This window comes from Trichosurus vulpecula, chromosome 4, assembly GCF_011100635.1.
Source record: "Trichosurus vulpecula isolate mTriVul1 chromosome 4, mTriVul1.pri, whole genome shotgun sequence".
Taxonomy (NCBI): domain Eukaryota; kingdom Metazoa; phylum Chordata; class Mammalia; order Diprotodontia; family Phalangeridae; genus Trichosurus; species Trichosurus vulpecula.
In genome coordinates this window covers 281371892-281399466 of record NC_050576.1, presented here as the reverse complement: position 1 = coordinate 281399466, position 27575 = coordinate 281371892, and the positions used below count along the sequence as shown (strand labels likewise).

At 47.9% G+C, this 27575-nt stretch overlaps 1 protein-coding gene across 1 annotated transcript; it reads left to right on the top strand.

Moving 5' to 3' along the window:
* The first annotated feature begins 1945 nt into the window (after positions 1-1945).
* WNT6 (Wnt family member 6) lies at positions 1946-27467 on the top strand. Its single transcript, XM_036753382.1, has 4 exons — positions 1946-2022; positions 23525-23745; positions 24052-24395; positions 27006-27467. The coding sequence occupies exons 1-4, from the start codon at positions 1946-1948 to the stop codon at positions 27465-27467; spliced, it is 1104 nt and encodes a 367-aa protein (XP_036609277.1).
* Positions 27468-27575: the final 108 nt, after the last annotated feature.

Sequence of the window (27575 nt, the reverse complement as noted above, 5' to 3'; positions counted from 1 at the left end):
GTCTCCCTGTCCCTAAGCCAGTGTAGGTGTCTCTGTTCGTCCCACTCAAGCTGCCAGTTTCTCTCTTTCACTAAGTAAGCTGCAGAAGGCTCCTTATTCCTCCCCTCCCCCTAGCTCTCACCCCACCTCCTGAAGTTGAAATGAAGATTCCCTGGATCTTCCTCCCACCCGTGTTGGCTAAGGTCTCTCTTCTAAGGGCCCTGAGCTACTCTGCTTGTCTCAAACTACGCTTTCCTGCCCTGAACCCCGCCCCCATCCCCAAACCCCAAGGCACCTAAAAGTTGGGGCCAGGGCGAACAGGGACTTCTGTTCTCTTCTGGAATCTTGACCTCCATCTGTCTCTCCGCACCCGTCGGGGGGCACTTTGAGGGACCCCTGCTTGCAGGGGGAGGAGGTGAGCCCTTCGGTGCCCTCCCCTGAACCTAGGTGTGATGAATGGTTCTGTCCCCCCTCCTCGCCAGTTGGTGGCCCCCTCCCCACAGGGCCCTTTGATCTCTCCCAGTGGGGAGGGGGCCGGGGGCATCAAAGGCATTTTTGTGGCATTAGAGAATCAGATAAACGCCGTCTCACCTGCAGCTGGGCTCCCCCACCCCCACAACACCGCCCAGCGGCTGCCAGGGGCGGATGCCGGGTGGGAGAGGAGGTGGAGGGGCAGGCTCATGGAACCAGGGACCCTTTGGGGCTGAGCTGGTGCTCACTCCGGCACTGCTACAAAGCGTGGGGCGAAAGAACTTTAGTTTCCTCCTACCTCTGAAGCCCACCAGCCTCCGGACGAACCACAGCCCTTCCCCCTACCAAATGAAGGCGGGAGGGAGAGCAGCAGTGCATGGTCTCAATTCTTAGGCGGGAAGGCGGTCAGAGGAACTTTCTTGGCAGTGAGGACCGCGGCACTGGTTGCCCAGAGGAAGCTGCGCATAGATCACTGGACTTGAAGCTACGGGAATTGAGTTCGAGTCACAATTCTGTTACTTGCTATTATGTGACCTTGGACAATCACTCCATCTCTTTGGGTCTCAGTTTCCTCGTCTGTAAAAGGAGGGGATGTGTGGACTAGATTATCTCTAAATTCTCTTCCAACTCTAAAGCCTATGAATCTTCTTCCCTGGGGATGCTTCAGCTCTGGGAGAAACTTCTGAGAGCTTTGGCTAACACAGATCAAAAAGTCTGTAGACTGAGGGAGCAGATGACCTTTGTCAGGAACAGTTAGCCTCAGGAGGTCTGCGACTCTAAGTTAGACACCCCTATCCTTCTAGGCCCCCGGGGCTGCATATTCCTCTAACTCTTCCCCCCCCCCCCCACTCCCTCATTCCTGGGAAGTTTTCTCTCTTTACAGTCAACAAACCTGTCAAACTTCTCCTCCCCCCCCCACCTCTCCTCTCCCCTTCCCTCCCCTTCTTAGCTCTTCCCCGCCCCCCTTCCCACACAGTTTTCTCCCAAGCTCTGAGCTGGGGGCAGACAGGGCAGCTCGCGGACCCAGGATATAGCCAGCCCTTGGGGTGGCGGAGGAGAGACCTGCCCCACTGGACCGGGAATTCACCCCGGCTCCGCCCAAAGACCCCGGCTCCCCGCCCCTCTCCACCCGAAGCCCCGGGGCGCAAGGCTCTGGAGATCTCCGCCGCCGTGCTGTCGCAACTGCCACCCCCCCACTCTTCCCCTGCCCCTCTCTCCCGCCCCCGCCCCGGCCCCCCTCTCCTCCCACCCCCGCCCCCGGCTCTGATTTCGTCTCCGGAGTTCTGGAGAAGGCAGAAGCTCTGGCTCGCCCCGTCCCTCCGCCTCTGCCTCTCCCTTCTCTGCAGGGATGGGGCTGGGAGTTGTAGCCGCTGCCGCCAGGCTGCACCAGTGCTCCCCCTGAAAGCTCGGGATCCCCTCGCCCCAGCTTCACCAGCACTCCCTCCGGCTTCTATCTCTCCCGCCCCTCCCCAAAAACCAGACCCCAGCCGTCGAGATGCTACCGCCAGCTCCGACTCGCCTGGGACTTGTTCTGCTTTTGCTCTGTCCCGCCGACGTGGGCGGGCTCTGGTGGTGAGTGCGGAGAGGGATAGAGCTGGAGCTCTTAAGCTCCTCCGTGGGTTCGGTGGAGCGCAAGGGTCCGAGGCAAGGGGATTGGCAAGCCAGGCTAGATACACAGAGAGGGACTGGAGGGAGAGGCTGGGCTTGGGGAACTCTGGGGGAGAAGGATAGGGAGTGGGGGGATCACTGGAGGAGAGGGATAGGGGAGGGGGGAAATCATATACGGTTGGGGGAGAAGGAGGTTTGGAACCCCTACTCCCTTGCCCAGTCCGTTGCCGAATCCTTTCTCATCTCCCTAGCTTTCTAGTGCCTAGAGGCTAGAGCCTCAGTCACCCAGGCTCTGGATGAACTGCTGCCGAGGGAGGAGGAAGCGGCAGTGGAGAGGAACGAGGGGGAAAGAGAGATGGGAACGATTAGAACCGTAGGCACATTCTACAGCAATTGTGAATAAGCTGCTAGGTAGCTGTCATGTTGCTTCATGTATGTTTTATATGCTCTACTAAATTGAAAGTTCCTCCAGGGCAGAGACCAGGTTTCAATTCTTTCATATTTCTATTCCCCTTCTTTCCCTGCCCCCCCCCTCACATTACTACCTTCTTATCCTCCTCCCTCCAACACAGTCCACATCTCCAGCACAGTTGGGGCTCAATAAATGATATGTGAGGAAGTCATCAGAGAAAAAGGATAAGGTGCTGGTGGAATGGTTTCAGGACCGATAGAGCTAAAGAGGCCAGGAGAGGGCTGGGGGAGGAGCACCTTTCTGGAAAGAGGTGAAGGGGAGGAGCTTGGAAAAGGAGGGAGAAGGGGTGGTCATGAAAGAAAGCCTAGGAGGTAGCAAGCAAGATTCACTCATCCATTCATTCAACAAACATTTATTACTATTATTAAGTGTGCAGAGCACTATGCTAGGTGTTGAGGGCCATGCAAAGCTTATGTAAAACTGACCTTTTGGAGTCAAGTTAGGGAGATGAGACATAAACAGAGATAACTATATACCTGTTAAGTGTGTAGAGAGGTTTAAAACCAAGGACCACATTTGAGATCAAATGGAAGAGCCGTCTAATGTAGTGTCTTTGATGTTCCACTCTGGAAGGGGAAAGAATGGAATTTTTATTATTTCAAATGCTTCCCTTAGACTATAAAAGACTGCACACTGGTGGGGGGGAAGTGGCAAAAGGAACACAGGATAAAAAATTTGGAGCTTCAAGAGATCTTATAGGCCATCTAGTCCAAACCTCTCATTTTAGAGATTGCCGGACTGGTGCCCAAAAAGGTTTAATGATTATTTCACAATCAGACATATATGACAAAGGTAAGACTTGAACCCAAAGTCTCCAGACTCAAAATTCAGTGTTCTTACTGATTTCTAATATTTAAAAAAAATCCCAAAATGTGAACTTGAATAAGTCATACAGGTATTGATAAGGGGAGGCGGGAACCCTGGTCCAGATGGATTGACAGTTAAATACTATCAAATGTTTGAAGAATAATTAATCACCATGTTATATACATTATTCCCAATAATTAAGAAAAACTATTAAATTCCTTTTATGAGACAAAAATGATTCTAATCCCTAAACCAGGGAAGGATAAAGCAGAAAAAGAGAACTGGGAAGACAGCATGGTACAATGGAAATTTCACCAAAAGGGTGGATATGCCTTCGGATTAGGAAGACCCAAATTCAAGTTCTACCTTGGATACATACTGACTGTGTGACCTTAGGCAAGTGACTTAACCTTAGTTCTCTTAAACAACTCTCTAAGAACAGATGCTGATCTGCATCAATAAAAGGAGTTCCTCACTAGGAACATCTTACATAATGAAATAACAGGTCTGGTTGAAAAAAGAAAGGAAAAAGAAAAAAAAAAGCCCTGGGGGCCTGGGTACTGCTTGTGATGGTTACTCCTTGTATGACCTTGATCAAGTTGCTCAACCTCTCTGGGCCTCATCAGCAAAATGAGGTTGGAATAGATGAGTTCTAATGTCCTTTTTGGTTCTTTATCTGTAATCCTACGACCAATATTTGGTAATAAATTTTGAAGCAAAAAAAAAATGCTAAATACAAATCCAAGCAAAAAGACTACATATAAAAATACATACATATTGGCTATGACCAAGAGTTTCTCCTGGCTCTGCTTCCCAGCTAGCCCAAAGAAGACAAACCAGACAGGAAAAGATTTTAGACCATGGCCTAGAGCAAAGGGCAGAAGATTTAGAATCAGAAAATTAAAATCCTGACTTTAGTCGTAAATTAAAATCCTGACTTTGATACTTACCTATGTGACCTTGGGCCAACTTTAGCCTCTCTGACCTTATATTTAAAATGAGGAAGAGTTTGGTTACTAGATAATCTAAGGTCTATCCTAGTTTTAACTTCTATGATCCTGGACTTCTCCTGGGTATCTTTCTTCAGCTTATAGCCTCTTACCACTTCTAGTTTGAGGTCAAGAGGCAAAGTTAAGGGGCCAGGGTCATCCCCAGACCAGGGAGCATTGTGCCAAATGATCAATTCCAGACTTTCTGGGATTCAGGAAGGCTAATGAGGTTAGACTGGGTAATAAATGGATTGGATAGATAATCTCTAGGGTCCCTTCCAGCAAAAGTATTCCATGTTCTATGTTCCACATAGCTCCAACATTCTGTGTTCTGTGTTCTGACATTCTCTGTTTTGTGGTTTAAGCGCTTCTTCCAGGTCTTCACAGTCTATGTTCTTTGTCAGCTTTGACATTCTAAGAGTAAGTCCAGGTCTAGGTTGTATTCCCTATCTTATTGTGGGCTGATTCTTGGAATAGCTCAATCAGAGGGAAGCTTTTATCTCCAGAGCTTGGAGTTAGTTGTCTCACCCTGTGGAGAAGGCTGGGGGATTAGGGGTCCTGGATCAGGTAGGAGTTATGACAAGGACATCTCTAACATTTTCAAGAGGTTTTTTTTCTTCTTTGGTGGAAAGAGAAGAACCTGTGGGTGGCTCAGGGAACTGTGGGAAGGGCGTCTTCAAAGGGACACGATCACCCAGTCCATGCACTAGGAACTCTCATTTGTGTGCAGACCATTGGGTCATTGGTTGGAATGTGGTTCTCTTGAACCCTCCCACCCACCACCTTGATGGTTTGTGGTGGAGAAAAGGGCTTCCTTTGGGAGAGGAGGCGTCAATGCCTAAAGTGAGAGCTGCAGGCCTGTATGACACCACAGAGTGCCCCCTTGGATGGAACCTGGGGGTAAATGAAGAATGACTCCAAGGCCCAGAGTAGAGAAGAAGAAACATAATTCATATCTGTAGAGTTCTTTAAGGGCCACAAATCCATTTCTTTATTATTACTTGTATTTTGCAAATGAGGAAACCCAAGCAAAGTTACTTGATCAGGGTCACAGCTGATTGTGTCAGAATGGGGGCCTGAACTTAGGTTTTCTGGCCTTTTGGCTCTTTTCGCTGCACTAAGCTTCCTGGACAGTGCTTTGTGTCTTTATTCCTAGCTCAGTCATGGACTGTGCCTCAGTTTCCCCCAACTGACCTGCTCAGGATTCCCAAAGGCTAGGCAGGGCATGCTGATAGAAATTTAAAATCCAGGCCCCTAAGAAAAATCTTGCAAAGGGACCTCTTCCTCCACCTCTTTAGAGGGTATGGTTCTTCATTTAGTGGAAAGGACACTGAAGTGGGAAGTAGGTCTGTGGAAGGGAGGAAATGTGGTCATCTGGAGGGCAGAGGGTCTCCTGTGGTCTCCTGCTTAGGGAAGCAGAGCTGAGTCTAGGTAGCCTTATCCCTGAATGCCTGGAAAGCTGGAGGAGTGGGGGAGTGGAAGATGACTGGGAGAAAGGGATGTGGGGGAGGGTGGGATGAGGTAGGACAAGGAGGCAGGTGTGGGGAGAACAGAGAAACCTTCACAGCTGCAGCTGCAGGGAGAGAATGGTGAGGACAGAGGGGCAGTGGTGATAAGGGGACTGGGCTAGGGAACTCAGATACTCCTCAGGAAAAGAGAGATCGGAGAGAAATTGCCTCCCCACCCTCGTTGCCCCCCCCCCCCCCTGTATAGCAGCTGGCTCTCTCTCTCTCTCTTTCTCTCTCTCTCTTCTCTCTTTCTTCCTCCCTCCCTCCCCCTCCCTCTCTTTCCTCTCTCTCCCATCCTCTCTCTCTGGCTCTGTGTTCTCTCTCTCCTCCTTCTCCCTTCCTATCTCTCTGTTCTCTTCCCCCCCCATGATCCCTCTGTCTCTCTCTTTGTCTCCTCTTCTTTATTCCTCCCTCCATCCCTTTCCCTCTCTTTCCTCTCTCTCTGATCCTGTCTCCTCTCTGGCTCTGTGTTCTCTCTCTCCCCTCCCCCCTTCCTATATCTCTGTTCTCTCTCCCCTGCTCTCTGTGATCTGTCTGTCTGTCTTTCTCTCTATCTCGATCTGTCTCCTTCTGTCTCTGTCTCTGTCTGTCTGTTTGTCGCTCCCTCTCCCTCTCTTTGTTTATCTGTCTTTTCATTCCTTTGGTGAGAACCAGGCCTCCCTGCCTCTCTCTTAACTGTCACACTTCAGTATCCTGCACCCTTTCCCTCCAAGATCATTCCTAGGCTGAGCGATGGTCTCGGTGGCACTTGATGTTCCAAATTATACTTGATGTGACCCCCTGGGGGCCCCAGGATGATGACACAGAGGCGCCTCTCTGCATACAAGCAGAATGCATCTCTCCGTTCTCTGTTCCTTCCCTTCAGCAAGGCATTTATCAGTTTGATTTAGCAGGAGTCCCCTGACCTAGAGTGGTTGCCTGCTTCCTGGTTTCTTTTGAGTTCTGGCTGCAGAGTTCTGGAACAAGAAGCCGAGGAGAAAGAAAGTGAAAGTTCCCCTAAAAGTCTAGAATGAGATGGACTTCTTGACCAGAGATTTACCTGTCTGGGGTTTGGTGGAAAGAAGTAGTCTACGAAAACAGGTTTGGCTCTAGGGTCAGCTCTGGGGCTCTGGCCCCCATGGACGGCCCCACGTGGGAGCCTCAGGGCAGATTCTCAGCCCCGACCTCCAACCACCTTCTTTCCCACCCAGCTCCCCCAGTTGCATGACTCAGCCTTAAGGACTGTCTGCCTTTCTCCTCTGTGACTATATCTCTGTGAATCCGAGAATCACAAATTCTGGGAGGCAGGCCAGGCCATCTAGGGGTCATTTTGTCCAGCCCAGACAGACACCTTTCCTTCCCTGCTGAGAGAGCCATCCTAAAGAACCAGGTGCCTCAAAGTCTGATCACATCCTCCAAAGTCTTTTGCTCTGCCATTTTTGCTAAATGCTTTCTAAGGTCTCAGTTTGACTGCTCATGCTGTTTCCTCGAGCATGAATGATGAACTTCATCATTACCTTCCAGTGGAAAAAGAAAACAACTTATCCCACAGAATGACCAAACTTGTTTTTCCCCCCTTCCTTCCTGATTTCTTTCCTTCCTTCCTCTTTGTTTCCTTCCTGTTTCTCTGATATGAACTAGCCCTCTCCCTATGCCCCTAGAAAAAACACAGCAGCAGCCCTAGTTCCCTTCCCCCACCCTCTTCCTCCCCAATTCTCTTGGAAGAAAAAAATCTGAACCAGAAATACAGATGAGGACAGATCTCATCTCTGGCCTTCCAGGGAAGCATAGATAGAACCCAGGCATCCTTGTTCTCTCCTCCCCCTCCTTTTGCCATGCCCTTAGCTTTTCCCGGGCTTGACCAGGCCTGGCCATCCTTTTCATATCCTGTCTTAGCTTGGGGCCCCTGGCACGGCATGGGTAGCACTGGTGTTAGCCCCACCCAGCCTGGGTGGTGATAGTGGGGGTGGTGGGGGAGGTGGCCATCCTTCCCCTCCTCCCTGCATTGCCTTGGCAGCTTCTCAAGGAGGGAGACAATGGGGCTGTGAGCAGGAAAGGGCAGGGTCGGGAGGGGGCATCCAGAGCCTGGCCAGAGCTCGCCCTATGCCCACTAGAGTCCTGGCACTGTGACATTGCTAGAGGGAATGGACTGGGCCCCCTCTCATGCTCCCCCAACCCTTATCCAAAGAAGCTGTGGAGGTGGCTGTGGGGGGAAGGAGGGGTAGATCAGGAGAAGGCCCTGGGGTGACAGGAAACATCAGGGCCCAGTCAGGGGGATTCCAGAGTATGAATATTAACTGAAAACTTCGGCTGGGTCGGAGGGGGCACTCAGGGGACATGGCCAGGCTGGATGGAGGCCTTGCATGGCAAAAGAGGGGTGTTGGGGCTGGGAGGGGCCCTTGGCAGTAAACTTCCCACCCCAACCAAGTATTACATGGATAAGAAGAAGGAGGGATGGAAGGAGGGAGGGAGGGAGAGAGAGAGAGAGAGAGAGAGAGAGACAGAGAGAGAGAGAGAGAGACAGAGAGAGAGACAGAGAGACAGAGAGAGAGACAGAGAGAGAGACAGAGAGAGAGAGACAGAGAGAGAGAGAGAGAGAGAGAGAGAGAGACAGAGAGAGGAGGGGGGGAGAGAAAAAGGGGAGAGGGGAAGGGGGGGAGGGAGAGAGGGAGGGAGAGACAGAGAGACAGATACAGAGAGAGAGACACACACACAGAGACAGACAGACAGACAGAGAGACAGAGAAAGAGAGACAGACAGAGAGAGAGGCAGAGAGAGAGACAGAGACAGAGATGGAGAGAGGAGGGGAGAGATGAGAGAGGGGGAAAGGTGAAAGAGAGGAAGGGAGAGATGACCTCTTCTATTCCTGCTCTTTCTCACTTGTTCTTCTGTCATGGGCTTTTTTTAGGGCCCTAGATGCACAGGAGCCTCTCCCTTCTGTTTAACTTGTTAAGGGCTGGGCACTCTTCTCCAGAGAAAGAAGAAGTGATGTTAGGGCTCAGAAGGGGCTTGGGATTCAGGGCTTATCCTGGGGAGAGAGCACCTTCTTAGCACCACTTACCAGGGCTCCTGAGGAACTTTATTTAGTCCCCAAGTACATGAAGTCTAACCTGTTCTGATTTCTTTAGACGTCTTCCTTTCCCTCCTGCCTCAGGGACAAGACTATGACACTGTCAGCTCCTTCACTTGGGAGATGAGAGGGCTGGTCTAGAGCAGGGGGGTCTTAACCCTTTCTTTGTGTCATGGACCCCTTTGGCAGTCTGGCAAAACATGGGGACCCTTCCTCAGAATGTGTGTTGCTTACAATTGTAACTGAATGAAATATTAAATCTTAGTTTGAAGTTAATGAAGATAAAGAGGTATATTTTTTATTTCCTATCCAAGTTCACAGACATCCTAAAATCAATCAAAAGCCCCCTTGAGTCTGTTGTGGACTTGGATTAAGTACCCCTGACAGATGATCTCTTAGGACCCAGGCGACTCATAATCCTGGAGCTGGGAGTTGACTGATCTCCCACACTTGAAGTCAGCTAAGTCCACAGGCAGTTCTCTTGTGTGGGATGAAGTCTCTTAGGACGAGATGCTCAAGTCACTTGGAAGATGGACTAGAAGGGGACGAAGAGAGAAGGGAAGTATAGAAGAAGAGTAACAAGGCCAGGGGAAAAGTGGGAATGAGCTAGAGGCATCATGGGACAATGGGTTGGGTTTGAGAGAGGATGAGGGGAGGTAGAAGCTATTGCCAAGCAGGTGGAGAGGCAGGGGTTAATGGAGTACGGGGCATTCCTAGCTTTAATGTGGTGGTTGAGGTGGGAGTGGGGGGGGGGGAGGGTTGAGGGGCGTGGGGGAGGGGGGCACTAGGGAGCAGTAATTACTGAGTTACTGAGCAGGACAGGATGGGCGGGTGGGCACAGGCCCGGGCCCAGCCTTCGACTGCCGCTGCTGCTGCTCTTGCTGCTGCCACAGCAGTCAGGCAACATTTTTCTGCCCCTTCTCCGCCCCCCACCTCTCCCACCCACACCCAGCCCCCACCCACAGCCCCAGGGCTCAGGGCTCCCTCTGCTGGCTCCAAGGTGGTGGGAGCCAGGGAGGGGACCCTGGGAGGAGATGGGGGGGAAGGGGAGGAGGTGGGCAGCTGAGTTCCTGAGAAGATGATAGATTTAGAGATTGTCTAGTCCAACCCTCTCATTTTATAGCTGAGTAAACTGAAGCTCAGAAACGGAAAGGGATTTTGGTTAAACTGAGTCAGAAGAGGCTAAGTGTCTGTCACCTAATCTTCACCCTTCTGTTTTGGAAGGGCAAGGAATAAGCCTACTATGTGTCAAGCACTGTGCTAAGTGCTTTTTTTTTTTTTGAACAAATATCTCATTTGATCCTCACCAAAAAAAAACCCCAAAAAAACCCTTTGAGTTAGGTGCTATTATCATCCCCACTTTACAATAGAGAAAGAGAGGAGTTAAGTGACTTAGGTTCACACAGATAGGAAGTGTCTGAGGCCAAATTTGAACTCAGGTCTTTCTAACTCCAGGCTCAGTCCATTGAGCCAACAGCTGCTTCTGACTTGTAAATAGAAAGGAGAAAGAAATCAGGACTTGGGAATCAGAAGTCCTGGGTTCAAGTTCGAGCTGTTACATTGTTGGGATGGTATAACCTTGAACAAGTTACTTCGTTTCAATAGGATTCAGTTTACTCTTCTATAACACAAAGGGGCTGGCTGGAGGGGATGTCCCAAATAGCCCTCTGCCCTTGGCCCTGGTGAAACCATACCTGGAGGGTGATGTTCAGTTCAGGACCATGTGTCAGTGTTAAAACCACCAGAGGGTCTGGAGGAGGGCAGCCAGGATTATGAAGAAAGGACTCTGAGATTGGGACTCAGGAATATGGTATTTTCAGATTGGGGGACGGAAGATGAGGATGCACACAGTAGGTGCTTGAAAGAGGAAGCACTGTCATATGGAAGATGGGTTATTAGACTTACATTGCTTGGCTAGAGATTGGCTAGGAGCATTGAGTGCAATTTGCATGGAAGCAAATTGACGATGGAGTAAAGAAAAACTTCCTCACAATGAGAACTTCCCATAAGTGGAATGAGCTGCCTCAAGAACGGGCTGGCTCCTGTGGAGCAAAAGCTGGATTTGAACTCAGGACCCCAGTGACTCAAAGTCCTGCTGTCTTCCTATTCTCCTATGCTGCCTTTAAGGGTTTTATAGTTTGCTTGGGGAATATACTGGGATTGGGGCAGGGGAGACTGTTGCTGAGGTGTGTTGGTTTGGATTGAGTGAATGCTGAGGTCCTGACCCACTCTGAAAATATGTAATTCTCTGATTCTCCATGATCTCTTTTGGCTTCAACATTACATTATTTTGAGAATCTATGGAGGACTTCCCATCTAGTGGTGTGCTGGTAAATGTTTAACAACTGGCTCTCCAAAAAACCCACTTTTACTTTCAACCTACGTTATTAATATTTTCTCAACCACTTTCCTAATTCTAGACAGTTTTCAAAATAGTAGATCAAGTTTGGATTTATATCATTTGCCAATTTCTGAGGTGTAAATGTTCATACCAAAAATTTAACAATGGGCCGTTTTAAGCCTTTTAAGCCTTGACTCCAACTTACTGCTGCCCTTATCCCACCTGATGAGTTCCCTCCCTTGCAGAGGTGGGTGCAGGGAATACTTAGTTGGATAGGATAAGTGGGAGAAGAGAGATGAAAAAATCTGAGTAGGAGGCAAGAAGGGAGTCTAGCTTTAATGCTTTAAGTATTCATTTGTATATTATAGTCCTCAACAACAAGTATCATTAAACAGCCTACTATGTGTAGGGTACTCTGCTAGGGGTGTGTGTGTGTGTGTGAGCGCTCCAGCATATGTGTGTGTGTGTGTGTGTGTGTAATCACAGGTCACTAAATCATGCTTCTGGAGCTGGAAGGGACCTCAGAGGTTATCTAATCCAATCCCTTTCTTTTATAGATGAGGAAATGGAATTCTGGAGGTGTTTTGCCTAAGTAAGGTAGTAAATGGAAAAACTGAGATTTGAACTCAGGACCCCAGTGATTTCACATTGAACTTTCTGCTGCCTTTAAGGATCTCATGGTCTATTTCAGGAGATAAGACTTTGATACATGAAAAACCAACACCTCAAATCCCACATTTTGTTGGACACATGTTAATGGCAAGTCATGGAAATAGAAAATAACTCCTGGGAGGAGGGAGGAAGGTGAGGTGTCTGGAGTAGTCAAGACTCAGGGCTAGTGTAGTCAGGGCAGATTAAAAAAAATGTTTTATTGATGCTTCTTGACTTTACATGACAGTCATTTCTTGGAGGAAACCTCCTCCTCCTCCAGATTGAACCCTCTCTCATAGTAAAGAAAATAAGATGCCATAACATCTAGGGGTGCCTATAGCATTCTCCCACCTTCCTGCTCTGAGGAAGGAGATGCTTCATTGTTTGTTTTTTAGGGCCATCCTTGCCTTTTTTGAGGCTCCTTTTTTATTGATCTTTTCATCTCCATTGACTAGGTTTTGTGTATATTGGCTCTTTTGTTTCTTCTGATGCCATCAGTTTATACTCTTCTCCAGGGAAGATTTCTTAGAGAGGTGTGGTCTAAGCTAGGTCTTGAAGGATGGGTAGAATTTGGATAGGTAGAAAGCTCTGGAGAAGGAAGAGAGGGAAGAAGGAAAGAAGGAAGAGAGGGAGGAAGGAAGGAAGGAAGAAGAGAGAAAAACAGAAGAAGGAGGGAAGAAAGGGAGGGAGGGAGGAAGGAAAGGAGAGAGGGAGGGAGAAAGAATTTATTAAGCACCCACTGTATGCCAGGCATTGTGCTAATTGCTTTGTGAATATTAGATCCTCACAACAACCTTGGGAGGTAGCTATTGTCATTATCATCCCCATTTTACAGTTGTGGAAACTGAGGCAGACAGAAGTTAATTGGCAGGGTCACACTTTGGGTGAGGATCTGAGGCTAGATTTGAAATCAAGTCCTTCTAACTGGAGGCCCAGTGCTCCATCCACTATGCCACCTAGATGCTGGGTAGGAGGATGAGGATGGGGGCTGGTGGTGGGAGGGAGAGCAGAGGTTCAGGTTCTGAGTCAGGAAAGCACAAGTTGTATCATGGAGATAATGAACAGACAGATGTAGCTGGAGGGGAAGGTTTGTGTTAATAATCACTTACCTTTCTACAGCACTCTCCTTACAACAATCCTTGGAGGAGGTGGGTACTCCAAGTATTATGATTCTCGTTTTAGAACCAAGGGTCCTGAGGTGGTGTTCACACAGCTGGTGTCTGAGGCAGGATTTTTTGCCCAGGTCTTTTGCCTCCAGCAGCAATCAGATAGGTGGAGAAATGGAGAGAGTTAGAGTGAGAAAGACTCATCTTCCTGAGTTCAAATCCAGCCTCAGACACTTAGTAGATTCATGAGTCTGGGTAAGTCACTTACCCCTCTTTGCCTCAGTTTCCTCATCTGTACAATGAGCTGGAGAAGGAAATGGCAAACCACTCCAGTATCTTTGCCAAGAAAACCCCAAATGGGGCCATGAAGAGTTAGACATGACTGAAACGACTCCTGGCTTCCCAGCTACTCTAATATAGTGATTCTCATTAAGGAGTATCAGGGGATGGCATAATCTCTTAAACTATCTCTTAGACTTTTATAATGTCTTCATACAGCTACTTCCTACTAATGATTTAAGACAGTCAAGCTTAGTATTTCTTTACTTTTAATACCCCTAACTCACACCTATCACAAATGACTCCCTGTCTCAGGAGACCATAGTACTGTTGTTCAAGAGGAGGTTGGTGTCAACAGCCTTGGAGACCCCTTCCAGCAGGGATATTCTGTGACTAGATGATGTATATTTAGAGCTGGAAGGCCCCCTTGAGGCTGTCTAATCCAAGCCCCTCATTTTAGAGATAAGGAACTAAGTCCCAGAGATGTTTGATTTGCCTAAGGTCACACAGCTAGTAAATAGCTGGTCGGACTATGAATCCAGATATTCTGATACCCAATCCAGCATCTTTCCACTGTACTGCACTCTTTCATTAGAATATCTGGATTCATAGCCCAGCTCAACTATCTACTACTTGTGTGACCTTAGGCAAATCGAGTCACAGAATATCATAGCTGGAAGGGGGCTCTAGGGCTGCTTTTTCACTTTTAAGAATGTTCTATGACTCTGAGTTTAATAATTCATAAAGGCAAGTAAAATTGGTGAACCTGTGAAGGGCCTTGAACATTAAGGCTAAGGAGTTGGGACTGTTTCTTATAAGCAACGGGAAGACATGGAGGTCTTTTCATATGTGTGTGTGTGTATATATATGTATGTATGTTTCATGCATATTTACCAATGTAAATACCTGTATATAAATGTATACATAATTTCATGTATATAATATATACTTCATATATATGAGAGTGGGGGGGAGAGAGGTGAGTGAGAGGAAAGAGAGTGGGGGGTAAAGAGAGAGGAAGAGAGGAGGAAGAGGAGAGAGAGGGAGACAGAGAAAGAGAGAGGAGAGAGAGAGAGAGAGAGAGAGAGAGAGAGAGAGAGAGAGAGAGAGAGAGAGAGAGAGAGAGAGAGAGAGGAGAAAGAGAGAGGGGAAAGAGAGAGACACAGAGAGAGAGAGAGAGAGAGAGAGAGAGAGAGAGAGAGAGACAGACAGACAGGCAGAGAGACAGAGAGAGACAGAGAAAAAGACACACAGAGAATATGATGATATTGTGACCAGAGAACTGGCCTTAGGGTCAAGAAGACATAGGTTCATGTCCTGCCTTTGAAATGTACTGATTATGTGATCCTGAGCAAATCATAAAACCTCTCATTGTCTCAGAAAATTTTTTAAGTTTTTTTGTTTAGGTATTATAAAGACAGATTCAGTGACAGATGATAGCTTATTTCTGTTTATAAAATACTTTCTTCACAACTACCTTGTAATACAGGTGGTGTACATATTATTAACCTGATTTTACAGCTGAGGGAAGAGGCAGGTCACTTTCCCAAGGTCACAAAGTTTAATAGGAGTCAGAGTTGGGATTTGAGTGGAGCAAGGTCTCCAGATTCTCAGTCCAATGATCTTTTCACTATACCCCGTATATATAACTTCCTTGCTCCTTCTGGGAATTCACACTGGCTAATATCCCAGGGAGAAGAGAAAGGCCATCGATTTTCAGCATCTTCTGGCTAAGATAAGAGGAAAAGGGCAGGACCATACCAGGGGATATGGATCCAAGCGGCCACATTCATTCTAATCCTGTCTTGACTATCTTTTGTTTCTTTTAGGCTTTACCTAATTTCTTCTAGGTCCAAGTTATTTGGTTAATTTGGACTCATTGGACCTTGCCCAGAACCCTCACCTCCCCCAAAGTGATACTGAGTCAGTATCTCCTCTGAGATGGTCACAAGTCACTTAGCCTACTGGACCTCAGTTTCCTCATCTGTGAAATGATGGCCTTTGAGCTCCTCTCCAGCTTTAGATCCTCTGCCTTGTCAGCCCAGTATCTGTGGGACCAGAGAGCACAACACATTCATCACTCATGGAAGATGCAGAAGGGCATGGAGGAGGCGGAAGGTTGAGGAGGGGGTGGAGGCAGGGAAGACAAAAAGGATGTTATTCCTTCTTAGAATAGAACAGAATCTTGTGGCTAAAGGGAAGCCATAGAGATTAACTAACTCAGCTCTCTTTTTGTCACAGACACGGCTCCTAAGGTTCAGAGGGGTTAAGTGACCTGTCCAAGGCCATTCAGCTAATTTGTGGTAGGAGCAGGACCAGACCCTGGGTCTCTGGATTCCTAGGCAGGTTCACTTTCTGTTATAAAAGACTCTGTCTAATCTCTTACAAAGTTTTTCTCTTCTCCTGTGACTATAGAATGGGAGAGGAGAGTAAGGCCAGGAAGACAGGAATCCTGGCTATCTTGGGGTCCTGGAGAGATTGAACACTGTCCCCCTCCCCTAGGGCAGCACTCCCTATGAGTTGGCTCTCCATTCCTCCCCCCCCCCACCCCCAACACCACCCCCAGGGCTCCACAGCTGGTAAACAATCCATGTTCCCAGGCAGTCAGCCAGCCAGCCAGGACTGAGGGGCAGGACCAAGACTGAGCATGGCCTCTTCCTTCCCCTGTCAGGGCAGTCTCCCCATTCACCCTCCTCTGCCCATAGCCCTCAGAGAGCTGACATAGCCACAGATAACTCCCTCCTCCTTCCTACCTCCCATCTCCTGATTCTAGCATGGGGAAGGGAGGAGAAGGAAGGAGGGGAGAGTTAGGGCAGTGTGACCTTGGAAAGATAAGACCATTTAACCTTGGGATAATAGGGAGTTTGTGGTGAGCAGAGGAGTGATGAGGAACTGGAGAAAAGAGAGTGTTAGTGGTGGTGGATGGAGGAGGTGAGGAGAGGCATGGCCATCCGGATCCAGACACGCATGGATGGACTATTTCAGGCATAGACAGAAGATCTGAGAGACCATCTTCTATGATTTTTATGCCCAAATGAGGATGGGGAAAAATTAGAGGAAAGAGACCAGGGTGTCAGGGAATAGAGAATGTCAGCAGGGACCAGATTGAAGTGCGCATCCTCTCCATACTTAGCTCTCCCATTTCCATAGTCTACTCCCCTGACCCTTGAGAGTGTAGTCAGTAGGCTCTACAGGCAGGCTTTCCAGGCCTGATTTTATTTATGAATTTGCTTATTAATTATCACTATATTCACTGCTTTCTAAGGTTAGGGCTAAAACCCATAAGGTTTTTCTAGAGATCAGGAGCTGACCCCATTCTTAGTCCCATTTCTCAGAGCCATGGGGCATTTGAGGTCTGCCTGGGCCCTCCAAAAATCACCCTGTCTGTCCCCATGCTGTTAGGCATCATGGGCCACACACCTAGGCCAGGCAATGTAGGGGTTTCCTTTCTGCTGACAGATGTTTGGTTAGGGGTATAAATGGGCCAACGGGAGAGGCATGAGTTAGTCTGGAGAGGAGATTTGAGGACTGAAGCTTCCTGTGTCCACTTCTTACAGCATCTCAGTGTGAAAAAGCCCTGTGTTCCTTACTACAACAAACACTAATTCCCCCTCTCTGTTTTCAGTGGTGAAATCCAGAGCTCTTATGTTTGGTGGCCGTTGCTGCAGACAATCGCTAAGTAATGAAAATTTGTTTGGCACCTTCCCACCTACTTTCTGTGCCCTCTCTAAGCTTATGAAGGCCCCTTAGCCCCAATCCCCACTACAACAGCCAGATAGGCCTAATTTTAAATCTGTTAATCCTCAAGCTTTCTCATCCCCGAAATGGGAATAATAATATATGCTACATTTACCTCCCAGGGTTGTTGTGTGGAAAGTGTTCTGTTAATTGCAAAGATATATATATATATATGTATATATATATGTATATATATAATATAAATGTATGTAGAAATGTATGTGTGTATGTATATATGTATGTATGTATACTATATGCATGTATTTACGAACCCTTGTGAACCTGGTGATTATTATGATTACCATGTTAAGCTTCCAAATCACCTCTTAGCTCCCAGTTTTTCCCCCTTTTTCTGTCAAATCTCCCATTCTCCCTGTACAGCTATTTTCAGCCACTAGTCAGGAACGGGTAGTGGTATCTGATTATTTGATTAAAGTAATTCACATTAGGATGTGAATGAGGGATAGATGTACCCATCCTGCCATTTACATTTTAAAATAAGGAAATTGGTGACTCAATGTGGTCTAATTCATAGAATCAACATGAGAGAGATTTTCCTACTTTCTTCAATCCAACAAACATACATGGAGCAGAGTGGAGGTGGAGTCAATGTGTACACTGAGAAGTATGATATAAATTAGAAAGTGGAGAGAACAAGGTGCCCTACAAGCACTGGAGTGGGGAGAAGCACTAGTAATTGGGGTACTGGGGAAAGGAATGAGGATGGTGCCCAACAAGTTGATAGCTAAAAGGTTAGGGTGCTGTTTGTAAGTGAAATCAAAGGATCATAGAACTGGAAGGGATTTCAGAGGCCATTGGATCTAATCTTTATTTTAGAATTGAGGAAACTGAGGCCCAAGATGGTGAGGGCGCTTGTTTCACCTTACACATTGCAGTATACCATAGTGGAGCCCTGAGGTCCCCATCCATTTATGAGCATCTCCTGTTGGTCCAGACGCCCAGGTCTGACTTCACATCTAAGTTGGTGGGGAGTGGTTGGGAAGAGGGATGAGTTGGTCTGGAGAAGAGGAGCCCAAGGGGAATAGTTACAGAGATATAGGGAAGGTACAATCCCTCTCCTCTACTGATCCCTGTCTGCTTACCTCATTAGATGTGCAGGCCAGACCTGGGCACCTGGACCCACAGGAAATGCTTATAAAAGGATGTTGACCTTGGGGGCTCCATTATGCTCTATTGCTATAAATAAGTCCAGGACCCCCTCCTCTTCTTAGTATCCATGCTCTGTAGTGAAGCTTTATTGTGCCCCAGATCTTCCTGCGGCATTCTTATTTGCAACCTTTGCTCTCCTGTTCTCTTTCTTTTGCTCCAGTCTTTGATGAAGAGGTTGCTCTTCCCTCCCCCACCCCCTGCCAGGGGCCAGCCAGTTTACTTGTACCGGATCCCCTCTTGGCTCTTTCTGTAATTCACTTCCTCTTCTCAAATCTACCCATCTTCAATCACTTCTTATCTACTGGCTCCTTCCCAGTTGCCTATACACATTCCCAAATTTCTACCATTCTTGAAAAACCTTTCCTTAACTCCAGCTGTCCTTTCAAACTATCATCTATCTCCTCTCTTTCACAGCCAAATTCCTCCAGTGAGCTCTCTATGCCTCCATTTACCTTCCACTCCTTTCTTCAATGCCTTGCAGTCTGGCTTCTGAACCTACCATTCCACTGAAATTGCACTGTTCACAGTTATCAGTGATCTCAATTCATTTCCCTGATGACCTTTTCTTTCCAGTCCTGATCCTTCCTGACCTCTCTGTAGCCACTCTTTTATTCTACATACTCTTTCCCTGACTTCCCTGACCCTGTTTTCTCCTTGTCTTCCTACCTGACTGGTCCTCATTCTTCTTTGCCAAGTAATTACCCATTTCTGATCCCCTAATTGTAGATGTTGGCAGCTAGGTGGTGCAGTGGATCAACTGAAGTTAACTAGACTCATTTTCCTGAGTTCACATATGACCTCAGACACTACTATTTGTGTGACCCTGGGCAAGTCACTTCACTCTGTTTGCCTCAGTTCTCTCATCTGTAAAATGCACTGAAGAAGGAAATGGCAAACCACACTAGTATCTCTTCCAGGAAAACCCCAAATGGAGTGGTGAAGTCTGCCGAGACTGAAATGACTGAACAACAACAAAAACTGTTGATGTTACCCATTGTTGTTGTGTTTGTCCTTCATTTTTGAAGAGGACCGTGGCATCTGAGAAATGATGACGTGACTTGTAGTTGACTTTGTGTAAGGTTACCAGCCTCACTTTCTCCTCCAGAGCCATCTGGGTCCAGTGACCAGATGTTCATCAGATGACTGGAGGTGACCATGGCTTTTTCCTGGATCCTCCTCTCTCTATACCCTCTCCTATGCTGATTTCATCAGCTCCCACGGTTTCAGTTATTTCTATGCAGAAGACTCCCAAATCTGTATTTCCAGCCGTATGCATTCTCCTAACTCAGTCCTGAATCATCAACTGCCTGCTGAACATTTCTATCGGTGGGAGATATTCTATTGGGATCTCACCTTTAACATCATTATCTTCCCCTTCAATCATGGATCACTTCTAAACTTCTATATTTCTATTGAGGGCTTGACCTTTTTTCTGTTACCCAGGTTTGAAACCTTGGGATCATCACTGAGTCTTCTTTCTCCCTCATCCAATCAGTTGCCATGTCTTGTCAGTTCTTTTCCATGGGTTCCTTTCTCTCCATCCTCATGGCCACCATCTCAGTCCAGGCCCCCATCATTTCTTACACAAACCATGACAATGGTCTCCTGAAATTGGTCTCCCTTATTTCTGGCCTCTACCCTTCTCTGACTTTTCTCCTCTTCCACAGAGCTGCCAAATCCTAAAGCACAGCTCTGACCACATCATTCTCCTGGCTTTACCAAATCTTCTGTGGTCTCCTTTAGGATCAAATACAAACTCCTCAATGTAATATTTAAAACCTTTTCCATCCTGGCTCTGGTCTACTTTCCCAGACATTTCACTCTACTTCTCTTCAGCAAACCAGTTTACTTTCTGTAGAGTTCCCAATTCAGCATCCCATCTGCTATTGCAAAGACTGTCCCCTCACCTGGAATGCTCTTGCCTATTTAGAGGCAGCTAGGTGGTACAGCGGATAGCACGCTGGCCCTGGAGTCCGGAAGATTTGAATTCAAATCTGGCCTCACTTACTAGCTCTGTGATCCTGGGCAAGTCACTTAACCTCTGTTTGCCTTAATACCCTCAACTGTAAAATGGGGATAATAATGACACCCTTTTTGCAAGGTGGTTGAGAAGATCAAATGAGATAATGTTTGTAAAAGTGCTTAGCATAACACTTGGCACATAGTAGGCACTATGTAAATGCCTATTCCATTCCCCCTTCCTTCCCTATTGGATCAATCAAAGAGCATTTATTAGTACCTAATATGTATTCAAGTACCTACAATGTATGAGGCATTCTGCTATGTGTTGGGACTACAACTGAAAACGGAGAGTTCCTGCCCCCAAGGAGCTTACATTCTGCTTTTAGAATCCATAGCTTTCAAGGCTCCAGCTCCAATGCCATTTCCCCTGCCAATCATCCTCTGACTCATCACTGGTCTCTTCTTCCTCAAATTAATTTAGATTTGTTTATATGTGATAATACCCAACAGAAAATAATCTCCTTAAGGGCAGGGATTGTTTGTCAAAATTTTAGTCTGAGTCCACAAGCTGGTAGCAGAGTCAGGGTTCAAGTCAAGATCCCTTGACTCCAAAGTGTTGGGTCCTTCTCCCACATACACGTATATACAAATATATACATACATACACACATATGAATACATGTGTGTGCACATACACATATACACACATACACATATACGCACATACACATAGTGGCAATGGAGTCAGCAGACTTGGGTTTGAAAGCTGGACCTACCATTTCCTCATCCACATCCACATCTCACAGAATCGTGAAAGAAGTGCTTTGTGAACCTCCAAATGCTAGGGAGATTGTAGTTATGATGTGAATCAATAATCCTCAGTGCTCTCCCATTCTGTGCTATCCTCTTCCATAACTTTCCATGAATAAATACTCCATAGAGGATCCATTCAATGTGCTATATGGGTGAGGGCAGATCTTTTTGTATCTTCAAGATACTGACGGAGCACTGGGAAATGACATCTGCAAGTCTTCATTCTCACAACATGACTCACCTCCTTTTCCAGTCCTGATGTTTCCACCATGTCTTTCACAGCACTTTTCACGTGCAAGTCATCATTACCTGCTGGTAGTAGGCTGCATGTTCAGTCAATTAATAATCATTTAAATGCCTACTATATATGCCAGGCACTGTGCTGGGTGCTGGGAATTCAATACAAAAGTGAGATAGCACCTGTCCATAAGAAGCTTACATTCTACTAATAAATACAGCATATATTCAAAATAAAGGCATAGCGAGTTGGAGGGCACTAATTATTCTGGGAGTCAGGAAGGAAGCAAGCATTCAGGTACCTATTATATGTCAGGCACTACGCTAAATGCTTTACAAATACATCATTTGATGCTTACTACATCCCTGGACCATAGGCACAATTATGATCCCCATTTTATAGTTTAAGAAGCTGAGGCACAGAGGCTAAATGACTTACCCAGGGTCATACAGTGAGTACGTTTCTGAGGCTTAGTTTGAACTTGGATTTTCTTGACACCAAGCCCAGTGCTCTGTCCACTGTGTCATCTAGTTGCCTTGGGAAAAGTCTCTTTCTTGAAAGGGGTGGCTTTGAGCTGAAACTAGAAAGGATCGAGGAGTCCCAAGGGGTTGAAATGTGGAAGGAGTGAACATTACAGGTGTGGGGGGCAATTTGAGAAAGATACAGAGATGGGTCATGTCTGGGGAACAGTAAATGTGCCAGTTTGGCTGAAAGAGAGCATATAATGAGTCTAGAGAGATAAGAGGAAGCTGGATTATGAAAATCTTTAAAAGTCTTAAATACCAAACAGGGGAATTTGTTTTTTAACTTAGAGGGAACAGGGAATCATGGACATTTCTTGAAGGGAGAGGTGGCAGTCAGATCTGTGATTTTTAGTAGTATTACTTTTCAGCTGAGTGAAGGACAGATTGGAGTGGGGAGAAAGTGGATGGCCAGAGACCAGAGTCTAGGTGAGAGGTAACCAAATAGTCTCGGTGACAAGTGATAAGGCTCTGACTAGGGGGTTAGGGAGAGTCAGTACAGAATGACTTGAAGGCAGTAAATTGGGGGTGATATGAAGAATGGTGGTGCCCTTGACATGGAATAGGGAAGTTAGGAGGAGAAATGAGCTTAGGAGAAAAGTACTGAGTTCTCTTTTGGACACGCTGAGTTTGAGAAATCAAACAGACAATTGGAGGTGATGAATTGCAGCTTAGGAGAGAGATCATGGCTATGTAGCATCGAGAGTCATGCGCAGAGAGAACAGCTGAATTCATGGGAACTGATGAAGTCACTGAGAATTTAGAGAGGACAGCACCCAGTTCTACTTATGGCTATCGTGCATCTTTTGCCCTCTGGGTTGGTTATTCTATCGCTTTTGATTCTCTTGTGACTGTGGTGTGCCATGAGTCATAGCTATTTTCCAGAAGAGCCCCAGAGAAGTGAAGAGACTAGCTAATAAGGGGCAGAGTTGGGCATTAAACACAAGTCTCTTGTCATTAAATCCAATGCACGTATTGAATAACAATATAGGCAGTAAATATAATTGGATATAATGTAATATGTTACAGATGTGGAGAAAATCCAAGTGTGAAAATGTATGTCACCCCCTCCCTTCCCCCAGTCCTTCCCCCAGGGTTACCCACTAATTAACCTCTTTGTTTTTGGCCTCTTCTCAGCAACCTGGGGAAGATAGGCAGAACCTTTGGCCAGTGTTGGCACTTGAAGAATGCCAGCCATTATATTACACCTTTCAGGTCTCAGTTGTCTAAGTTAGCTCTGAGAGAGAGAGAGAGAGAGAGAGAGAGAGAGAGAGAGAGAGAGAGAGAGAGAGAGAGAGAGAGAGAGACAGACAGACACAGAGAGACAGAGACATACAGTGACAGAGAGAGAGAGAGAAATAGAGACAGAAACAAAGACAGAGAGACAAAGACAAAGAAAGACATAGACATAGAGAGACAAAGAGAGAAAGAGACATAGAGAGACAAAGAGAGAAAGACAGAGATAGAGCAACAGAGACAGAAAGACAGAGACAGAGAGACAGAGACAGAGAAATACAGAGACAGACAGAGAGACAGAGACAGATAGAGAGACAGAGACAGAGAAAGATAGAGACAGAGAGAGTGAATGCTATAGGACACTGCCACTGGAATCAAAGGTCCTGATTTTGATTCCTACTTCTTCTGTTTTCACTTCCATCTTGAACAAATCATCTTATTTCTCTGAGTTTCCTGTCAAGTGTGGGGTTGGAGTAAATGATCTCCAAGGCCCTCTTCTGTCTATGAGAAGTGTGGGCCTTAAGAGGCAGGGTACAAGGATCGTCCTTGCACCTTCCCAACCCAGCTGTTTCTCTGCCCTGTCCAGGGCTGTGGGGAGCCCCCTGGTCATGGACCCCACCAGCATCTGCCGGAAGGCTCGGCGGCTAGCAGGACGGCAAGCAGAACTGTGTCAGGCTGAGCCTGAGCTGGTGGCGGAGCTGGCACGGGGTGCCCGGCTAGGTGTAAGGGAGTGCCAGTTCCAGTTCCGATTCCGACGCTGGAACTGTTCCAGCCACAGCAAGGCCTTTGGGCGAATCCTGCAGCAGGGTCAGTGGGAGTCCCGGGCCTGGGGAGTGGGTGGGGAAAAGAAGAAGGGGAAGGGGAGGGAGCTCTTTCTCCCTAGGGGCTAAGACTGACAAAATTGGAGGGTTTAAAACCTGTGAGGAAAGAAAAGGGCCTGACTTGAACCTCATCTCCCAGTCCAATTATAGTGGCCTTCAGTCTCCTGACATAGTGGGCCCAGACTACTTAACTCCTCTTCCATCCTACCCTGGTGCCCTAACTCCAGCCCCTAGAGTATTGTCTTCCTAATTACCCTTCGCTACTGTCACCCCTCCTTGGCTGTTCCCTCAGATATCCGGGAGACAGCCTTCGTCTTTGCCATCACAGCAGCTGGGGCCAGCCATGCAGTGACCCAGGCCTGCTCTATGGGAGAGCTGCTGCAGTGTGGCTGCCAAGCCCCCCGTGGACGAGCCCCACCCCGGCCCCCTGGGCTCCCCAACCTCTCTGGGACTCCAGGGCCTCCGGGCCCTGGGAGTTCCTTGGATGGCAATGCAGCCTGGGAGTGGGGGGGCTGTGGGGACGACGTGGACTTTGGGGATGAGAAGTCTCGGCTCTTCATGGATGCCCGGCACAAGCGGGGCCGAGGTGATATCCGGGCATTGGTGCAGCTACACAACAATGAGGCTGGAAGGCTGGTGAGGCTCCCTGGAGGGATTGGGATAGGGCAAGGGGAGGGGGAGAGGGAGGGGGTTTCGGAATGTCTGGAAACAAGGGGTGGGGACTGGGGCAGGCTGTGGGAAGAAGTTAGGCTGAGTGTGGAAAGGATGAAAGGACTGGGCTAAAAAAGGGGCCTGTGGATTAGGGGTGGGACCTGGGAGGATAAGGGAAGGATGAGGGATAATGGGTAGGACCTCGGGGCTGGGTTGAGCCAGTTGGGGAGCAAGGAAGGGCTATGAAGTTGAGCAATGAGTTTAATCTCAGTCAAGCTAAGCCTACCTTGACAGAGGCAGTTAACTAGTCCATCAGTTGATAAACATTTAATTAAGCACCTACTATGGTACCAGACCCTGGTCTAGACATTGGAGATACCAAGAAAGGCAAAACTCTTCAAAAACCCTGCTTCCCAAACCTGGGATGGTCCCTGTTTTCAAAGAGCTTGAATTCTAATGGGGGAGATAACATGTAAATTACTGGCTATTTACAAGATCCCTACAGAATTGAGGCTGGAGGGACTGGGAAAAGCCTCCCGCAAAAGATGGGCTTTGAGCTGAATCTTGAGGAAAATCAGGATGCCAGCTATAGTAAAAGCAACACCCAATTTGGAGTCAGAAAGCACAGCTTTAAATATTGAATCAACTACTCATTACTCATGAGACCTTAGGCAAGTCACCTAAACTCTGTGAAACTACTCTGTCATCTGTAGAATGAAGTATCTGGGCTATTTGACCTCAAAGGTCCTTTCTGGTTGTATTGTCTAATCCAGCCAATGTTAACTACACTTAACCAGCTTCCCCTACATTCATCCCTAGACCTGGCCCTCCACTCTAACATTATACTGACCTCTTCACAAGGCAAACCCACCTTGTCCTCCCTAGTTTCTTTCTCTTCTCCCTGACATTTGTTCTGTTCCTCATCTCCCATAAGAGGAACACCAAGGGACTATCTATCATTCAATCAGAGTGATGAAATATTATTGCTTTCTGAGGAACTTAGGGTGGGTAGAAGGAAGATAAAGTAGATAGGAAAACAGGAGTACCAGGCGCCAGGATTTGTCTGCTACAATTTCTCTGGGATCATCTGACCTTAGCTAATCCACAGTCTCACTTCATGTGGTTGCCCTTCTCCCACCTCCCCCCAGTCTCCCATCACTTATCACCCCTAGTCAAACTCACAACCTTTAAGCCTTGGATAGAAACTCCCACCTCAGGAGGACTGGAAGTCAGAACTCTTGGGTTCCTATCTCAGCTGTAGGACCCACCCCAACTCTATACCTCCAGGATGCCCTGGAACTTTCCCCTACACACTCGTTTTACATTCCCATTTGTGTCAGCTGGGCCTCTTGTGGTCCTGTGCAGGGGATGGAGGGGAAGTGGTGTTGGGACAGGCCCACATATTTGTTTGGAGGGGTGAGCCGCCCAGCCAGCCTTGCTCCAGCTCTGAGTATATGATCAGTCCCTGCCTGGGGACATGAGGGGCTGGAATGAAAGAGTAAAAAAGGCAGGAGGGGATGGGGGTGACTGACATCTTATCACCTCCCCTTCCACTCCCAACTCTAGCATCTCTTAGATACAATCTCATCCTCCTCTTGTTGTTTCCGCTTTATCCCAACTCCTATGGCCCCCACACCTCCCCAACACGGCATTCCTGTCTCTTTTCATCTTTGGTTCATGCCTCTTTTCTGTTCCTTCCTCTTTCTTGTTTGTCTTTATCTACCCACCCCTCTCTTCTCCTTTCCTTCCATGTCTCCTCCTTCATCCTATTTTTACTCTCATCTTTCCTCTACTCTCTTTATTCTCCATTGTCATTTTTTTCTAATCCTCTCTTCTTAAACTCTCTTTTTTTCCTTCCTATTTTCCTACCTTTTTTTCTTCTGTCTCCCCTCCCTTCATGTTTTCCCATCTTACTTCTCCCTTTTCCACATGACCTCCCTGTCCTTACTTCTTTGTGTCAAAATCCATCTCTGTGTGTTTTTCATCTTTCTCTTCACTGATTTTCACTCCATCGTCCTCATCGTGTCCCCAACCTTCTTTTTATTTCATCCCTCCCCCACCTTGATGTCTCTTCCTCTTCCTGTACGTGCCCTTTGCTGTTTCTTCTCCTTTTTTTTCCTCTTTCCCTTTTCCCATCCCCCAACGTCTTCCGTAACTGACTACCCATCGTCTGTGTCTCCTGGATGTTTCTCCCTGCTTCTCTCTCGTCTTCGATATCCCTGTGGTTATCTCCCTTCATCACCCTTGGCTGCTCTCCTTCTTCATATTGCCCTGCTTCCCGTGGCTTTCTCTGGCTGTCTGCCACAAATCTATACTCTTTCTTCCCTGCCTTATTCCCCATGTGCCCCTTTACTGTCCCTTTTCTCTTCCCTCGCATTTCACCTACTTCCATGCCTCTCTCTCCTCTTCCTCTCATCTCCCATGTCCCACTGACTGTCTCGCCCCCCCCCCCCCGGCATTCTCCCTTTGGGCTTTCTTGCCTCCCTCGTGTCCTGACCTTGGGCCCGTGTCCCCCTGGGCCCATGTCCCCACTCTGTCTCTCCCCTGCCCCATTTCCCCATGTGCCCCTCGGCTGTGCCACTCCTCCATCCTCAGGCGGTGCGGAGTCACACGCGCACGGAATGTAAGTGCCACGGCCTCTCCGGCTCCTGTGCCCTGCGTACCTGCTGGCAGAAGCTGCCCCCGTTCCGGGAGGTGGGAGCCCGGCTGTTGGAGCGCTTCCACGGCGCCTCCAGAGTCATGGGGACCAACGACGGCAAAGCCTTGCTGCCGGCTGGTCACACCCTCAAGCCCCCCGACCGCGCCGACCTGCTCTACGCCGCCGACTCGCCCGACTTCTGCTCGGCCAACAGGCGGACGGGCTCCCCGGGCACGCGGGGCCGCGCCTGCAACAGCAGCGCCCTGGACCTGAGCGGCTGCGACCTGCTGTGCTGCGGCCGGGGACACCGTCAAGAGAGCGTGCAGCTTGAAGAGAACTGTTTCTGCCGCTTCCACTGGTGCTGTGTGGTGCAGTGTCACCGCTGTCGCGTGCGCAAAGAACTCAGCCTCTGCCTCTGACCCCGACCTGCCCTTGCCCCGCGCCCCTGAACCTCAGTGGGCTGAGCCTGCGTCTCGGGGCCGCCGGAGAGAGACTGCTAGCCCCCGACAGAAAACGTGGCCTTGGGC